General features: G+C 37.0%; 1 protein-coding gene across 1 annotated transcript; it reads left to right on the top strand.

The window, feature by feature from the left end:
• The first annotated feature begins 1,325 nt into the window (after positions 1 to 1,325).
• Positions 1,326 to 2,398, top strand: LOC102744376 (olfactory receptor 5AK3-like). The gene is given in 2 exon segments (XM_031017953.2): positions 1,326 to 1,827; positions 1,830 to 2,398. Coding segments are annotated over 2 exon segments (927 nt in total). The 5' UTR covers positions 1,326 to 1,469.
• Positions 2,399 to 7,310: the final 4,912 nt, after the last annotated feature.

Here is a 7,310-nt window from a genome sequence, read left to right as displayed (position 1 = left end):
ACCATGTAGTAGCAAGCCAGTATAAAATGGAAACTAAGTTTTATTATTATGTTTGACTCTCCTGGGTAAATGAACAGAGGCAGGAATGGGCTTTATTCAATTTTTTTTCAAAAAAACAAACCAAAAGGCAAAAAATGATGAATTATTATTCTAAATTTAAAGATTCCTGGTCTATGAAGAATACTATAGACAAAGTTAGTAAATAACAGAATGTGAGAAAATCTTTGTCAAGTTAACAACAGAGTGTTCAAATCTACATAAAAAAGCATCCATCCATAAATTAACTCACAGAGATATTGACAAAAAATATGATTCCAAAATTCTAAGAAAAATATTCTACAATGATCAAATTCACTTCTGGTTAGAAAAAAAAAATTAAAATGGAGATGTCACTTTACAACTATTTTCCTGGTATAAAAAATATTAACAAAATACTAATGATGTTCACAAAAAAGTAAGGATACAGGAACCCTGATGTACAGTTAAGAGGCGTGTATATTGGTGCATCCATTATGCAATGTGATCTGGAAACATTTGGTCAAGTTAAATGTATGCATGCCCCAAGATTCAAAATGTTTGTCACTAGAAAAAATTTCACACTGAGGTACTTGTAGTGGAAATAAGTAGTAGGCAACCTACTTTCCATTGCTAGGAAAGCATATAGGTAAATTATGACATATGGATACCACAGAGTAGTGTTACTCAATGTATGGTCCCTGGACCAGCACCAGTCGTTGGACTCTCTATTTCCACTCTATGATGTGATAACTATTGAAAGTGAGATTGAGAATCTAAAACTATTACAGAATTTTGACAATGCTGAGAATTTTTTATTGCTATATGCAAAAATATTGGTCCACAACATATTACAAATTTTACAAAGAAAATGGTCCCTTACCATAGATAACTTGATAAACACTCTACTTGGGCATGAGTTCATGATGGCCAGAGCAGAATTACTAAGGAGGCAGAAAGAGTAAGATGAGAATACAGAAATAAATTAGAGCAAGATTATATAGAAATTTATGGGTAACTCAAGATTTTCATACATAATAATTTGTATTTATGTAAATTGGGATTTGTGAATTAAAATGTATGCAGCATAAAAGAAAGCTTAATTTTTAAGAGTATGCTTTTACATGTTCCCTAATTGATATATTTAAGAAATATATTTAAGAAAAATTAAATTCTTAATATAATTAGGAAGTCAGCTTGCACCCTGAGAACAAAGAAACTGATCCATGGCAATTTCCCCAAAGTATAGATCTAAATTATCTAAGTCAGATGTCAAGGTATAAACTTTAAATGCAGAGTCAATTATTCCATAGAAAATATCCTCTGACTCCACTGTGAAACCAAATATTATATCATTGCCAATTGCAGAATTAAGTTAAAGGATCACGTGGTCTTAGCTTTCTCTGCTCTTATTTCTTGGCACCTTTTCAGATGACACTTAATCTTTGCTAGCTATGGAACAAAACAATGGCACTGAAGTAACTGAATTCATTCTCCTGGGATTTGATGGTCAACGCAAGTCTTGGCATATCCTCTTCATACTATTTCTAGTGATCTATGTGGCCACCCTGGTGGGTAACATGGGGATGATCCTACTCATCAAGAATGATTCTTGCCTTCACACCCCGATGTACTTCTTCCTCCAACACTTGGCATTTGTTGATCTCTGCTATACCTCCGCTATCACTCCCAAGATGCTGCAAAACTTTGTAGAAAAGGAACAATCCATCTCATTCATAGGATGTATGGTGCAATTACTAGTCTACGGTGCTTTTGCAACAATTGACTGCTACATCCTGGCTGCAATGGCAGTGGACCGGTAGTGGCCATCGGCAACCCACTCCACTATCCAACAGTCATGTCCCAGACAGTCTGCATTCAGCTCCTGGTTGGTTCATACTTCATAGGCTTCCTGAATGCCTCAGTAAACACAAGTTTTACTTTCTCATTGAACTTTTGCAAATCCAATAAAATTAACCACTTTTTCTGTGATGAACCCTCACTTCTTGCCCTCTCGTGCTCTAACATTGACTTCAACATCATGTTAGTAATGGTCTTTGTGGGGTTTAACTTGATGTTCACTGTGCTGGTTGTCATCTTTTCCTACATACATATCCTGGCTGCCATCCTGATGATATCTTCTGGTGCAGGGAGGAAAAAATGCTTCTCCACATTCATCTCCCACCTGACAGCCGTCACTGTGTTCTACGGGACTCTCTCTTACATGTACTTGCACCATAGGACAAAGGAGTCTCAAGAGCAAGAAAAAGTGGCTTCTGTGTTTTATGGCATTATGATCCCCATGTTAAAACCCCTCATCTACATCCTGAGAAACCAAGATGTAAAGGAAGCCCTAAAAGGGATTAGAAAGAAGTGCTTCTAGTTTGATCATTTGTTGTCTATAAGGCCATATATTTAAAGATATTTATTGCAGCATTGTTTGGGAAGACAAGACCAAGAAAGTGAGAATTCCTCAATAGGGAAATAAATCTGTATTGTTGTAATTCCAAAATCTGTATCTATTGCTTCATAACAAATTTCTACAAATTTAGGGGCTTAAAAACATGATGATTATATTATAGTTTTATGGGTCAAGAATGTGGACACTGCCTAACTACATCCTCTGAGATGCTACAATCAAGGTGTCAACCAGGACTGGGAACACATCTGGAGGCTCAAGTGGGGATGGATCCGCTTCCAAGCTCCCTCATGTTATTGGCACAATTTATCTCCTTGAAGTTGTAAGACAGATTCCTGCCTTCCTGTTGGCCATGAGCCAGAGGTTGCTCCCAGCTCTTAGTCTATCCACAGTTCTTATCCATAACCTCTCTCATAACATGGCAGCTTACTTCAAAGCCAGGAAGCCATATACAGTTAATCAGTGTATATACCATGTAAAACAGCACACCTTTATATGCCCAAATTGTACTGCTACTTCAAGAGTCAGTCTCTCCCTGAAGTTTTCCCAGCTTAGCACTTGTTTCCTACCAACTTTCTACCCCTGGAGATAATTCCTTCTTCCACTGAATACTCATAGCACTTTATTTGCAGAAATAAATATTATTTATTATTTATCACTTCCCCTCTACATTATTTACTTATCTATAAGACCCTCACTATTATTTATAAGGTAGTTGAGATACATAGTCTTTCTATAACCCTTTAACATCTGGTATAGAGACTTAGACACAGTAGGTAGTCTATAAATATTGAATGAAGAAATGGTGATAAAATACAATAATATGGACAGTTTTCTAACTGGAAGTTATGTGAGTATGTACCCTATACTAGTGGTCTTTAAATACCAGTCTGTGGACAGCAGCATTCAAGTGACCAGGAAAAGTTTTTAAAATACAAATAATTATAGCCTAGCCCTGGAGGTATTGATTCAGTAACATTAGTCAGAGCCAAATATCTATAATTATCTATATATGCAGAGTGTTTCTTTAGTTGCATGGTCCACAGGAAAGTAGTATTTAAGAGCACAGGATTTTGAATGGTTTAGTATGTCATTGATATCCCAACCCTGCCACTCACCAGCAGCGTCCCTTTACAGGTTAGTTGGGCTTTCAAACCTTGCTTCCCATACTAGTACATATCTCATGAGATTCTTTTGTTTGCCGGTTCATTAGTAATAAATAGGTAAGCTAATGAATAGAAATCATAGTACGTGGCACTAATAAACTCTCAATAAATGTGAATCATAAATGAGTATTAACAAGGATTATTTCAACATGGGTGTGGCAGACATAAAAATGCCCTCATTACACACACACACACACACACACAGAGTCAATAGAAAGTCTCCCAAGGTTTTCAACATGAAAACTTTCCCCTTTGGGAAACTCCGCTCTCCTTCAGCAGAAAGCTAACTAATGAAGGTTGTTTTCTTTGATCCTATCTCAGCATCTAGAGTCACAGATGCTCAAAGGAACAGGTACTACCCCCATAGACCTCAACTGTAAACTCTCTTTGTGGAGAAATCACTTGGTGAAAAATTAGCCTGCACTAGCCTGGGGGAAAAAATCTCAAGACAAATCCCCTGTAAATAAACCAAATTGCATTTTTCCTATTCTGCTGTACATTATTTTGACAGATAGGAACCGTAGTAAAATCTATAGGATTAGAGCCAATATGCCAATATAATTAACTCCAAGGCTGGGTAGAGTCATCTTATCTTCAGCAAACTAAAAAATATAAATGGAGAGGGACACCTGGGTGGCTCAGTCAGTTAAGCATCTGCCTTCAGCTCATGTCATGATCCCGGGATCCTGGGATTGAGCCCCATGTCAGGCTCCCTGCTCAGCGGGGAGTCTGCTTCTCCCTCCCCCTGCTCCTTCTCTCTCTCCTGCTCATTCTCTCTCAAATAAATAAATAAAATCTTTAAAATATATATATAAATGGAGAGAGGAATTCTCAATTATATCGAGAAGTTATACAATGACCAGGGAGATGACAGCTGGCATTTTAGCCATAATGTTCCCAACTGAACTTAAACAACTTTTATAGAATATAAGCAATAATAAGACAAAGCCACTCCATGACTGAGAAAAGGCCACTCTGTGACGATGTCTGAAACAAAACATGAACAAGAACTCTTGACAGCTAAAAAAGTAGCTAAACATTCCACTTTCCAACTAAAATGAGTAAACACTTCTTCCCTAAACACTTTTAATTTCTCTCTTTTTAGGTACCAATTGCAAAAATATCTAATCACCAAATTCCTGATAACACTCAAACAGAATTTGCCTCCACTTCCTAAATCCTTTTTAGAATCACCCAGCACAGGCCTAAATCCTACAAAAGTCTTCTCAGTTTCCTCTCATTCAACACTATAGTCGCTCTGAGGTGTGAGGTGGTCTTCCTCATGGTAGCACGTGAAAGAAGCCTAACTTCGCCTGACACATAAGTGCTCCTGGTGCTTGTTGGCTACTGCGCATTGATGGTGTGAACTGTGCCATGTGCTTCTCTTATCTCTCTTGAATCTGGCTTCTTTCTGTTATTAATTTTCTTATCTCAAAAGAAATTATGTGTCCATTTTTTTAAATATAGCTGGTTTTAAAGTTAAAAAGAGGGAGCCTCTGTTACCCTTATTTCTACTCCTCAACTTACTTAAGTTTATCATATATTCTTCCAGATGGTGTTTTCTACATAAGTGCACACACACACACAGAGTTTTAATTAAAAATCACTTCACATCCCACACATTTTTCTGTAAAATGCTTTACTCCCTAAGAGTATGTTATTAACATTTTTCCTAAGAATACATATAGATCTATCTCATTATTTTTAGGTGTTTCATGGAAGTACAAACTACAGATTAACTCTTATTTATTTTAGCATCAATCTACCTACTGCTTATATTTTGATATCAAAACAATAATGCATAGAATCCCCTGGGTTTAAAGTAAATTTTTTCCATCTCATTTTATCAAAGATTAAACGGAGGTTGAGGGAAGTTACAGCTGTTGCCCAAGATCACATACCTATTGAATAGTAGTTTCAAGATTCAAATCTAGATCTTTCCCACTGCAAAATCTATCTACTTTTCATTGCAGGTAGTATAAAATAAAACTTCAAGGTGGCTTGGACTTAATATAGTTTGGACAACTTCAAAATACTTGCCCCTTCCAGAACTTCTACTTCTGGCCAAGATGGAGTAACAGGGATTGGATATATCCTTCTACTTGAAACATGAAAAAGTGGACAAAATCTATAAAATAACAGTTTTAAGACACATCAGGCAATAAAGGATAATGATTCTTGAGAGGCAAAAGCAAATAAGCTCTAAAATTTCCCGAGGTTTCTGCCTTAAGAAAGTTTCCAGATCACAGTGCAGAGAGGTTAGTAGACTTCCTAAAGGAAATGGAGCTGAAAATCTGGAGAGACCAAGGCAACTAGAATTTGCAGGACAGGATACTAAAGAAAAGGAGTTGCACAGAGAGAAAACCCTGGATGTGCAGAGGGTCCCCCTTAATTATTTAGCTGAGTACTGTCAGTACACCACATCAGGAAAGAATTTGAGGTTAGAGAAGGAAATACTGAAAAGATTATAGATAACAGCACTTTATGCTCACATGAGGCTGGGAATAGTGCTGCTCTCACTAACCAGACTGGAGAACTTTCAGGAGTCATGATGCATTGGATAGACCACACAGAAAAAACTTGCCTCGGTAGTGGAAATAATTAGCCCTAAACTGAACAGTGCTCCTGTTCCAACTAACAAATCTACAAAGCAAGACTCAAAAGTATTGTACTGTTTGGGGGAGAGGGGTTAATGGGTGATGGGCATTAAGGAGGACACTTGTTGTAGTGAGCACTGGGTGTTATACATAAGTGACAAATCATTAAATTCTACTCCTGAAACCAATACTACACTATATGTTAACTAACTTGAATTTAAATAAAAACCTGGGGTGGGGAAAAGTATCCTATTCTTTCCAAGTCACTTAACTGTATTCCAGACAAAGCTCAAGAATATTTATAAGAATACAAAAATATCTATCACTAAACATGGTAAAATTCACAGATGCCTAGCATCCAATCAAAAATTACCATTCACACAAAAAGCAGGAAAATACAACCATAATGAGAGAAAAATCAATGGTCAAAACTGAGAACTGCCAGTGATGTTGGAATTAGCCATCAAGAACATTAAAACAATTATTGTAACTGTATTCCATATGTTCAAAAAAAGTTAAGAAGGGGTTTGAAAGATCAGGTAAAGACTACAATGTCTGATTGTAAAATGCGATGGGATTAACTATAGATTAGCTATTCCAAAAGACATGATTCGTGATCATGAAGACACAGCAATAGAAAGCATCCAAATTAAGAGAAAGGTGAATCAAAAGAAAAATGCACAGCACATCCGTGAGCTGTGGAACAACTTCAAGAAAGTTTACATCTGTGTAATTGGAGTCCCTGAAGGACAGGAAAAACAAGGTTGATATAAAAAAAATTTTTGAAAGAGGGCGCCTGGGTGGCTCAGTTGGTTGGGCGACTGCCTTCGGCTCAGGTCATGATCCTGGAGTCCTGGGATCGAGTCCCGCATTGGGCTCCCTGCTCGGCAGGGAGTCTGCTTCTCCCTCTGACCCTCCCCCCTCTCATGCTCTCTCTCTCATTCTCTCTCTCAAATAAATAACTAAAAAATCTTTAAAAAAAAAATTTTTGAAAGATAATGCTGAGAATTTTGTAAATTTGATGAAAACTGGAAACCCACAAATTCAAGATCCACAAAAAAACTCCATGCAAAAATGACACCAAGACATATCAAAATCAAATGGCTCAAAACC

Source organism: Leptonychotes weddellii, chromosome 11 (assembly GCF_054177405.1).
Source record: "Leptonychotes weddellii isolate Sample4059 chromosome 11, ASM5417740v2, whole genome shotgun sequence".
Classification (NCBI taxonomy): Eukaryota; Metazoa; Chordata; class Mammalia; order Carnivora; family Phocidae; genus Leptonychotes; species Leptonychotes weddellii.
The sequence above is the reverse complement of the archived record's forward strand: the minus strand, read 5'-3'. Positions and strand labels throughout refer to the sequence as shown.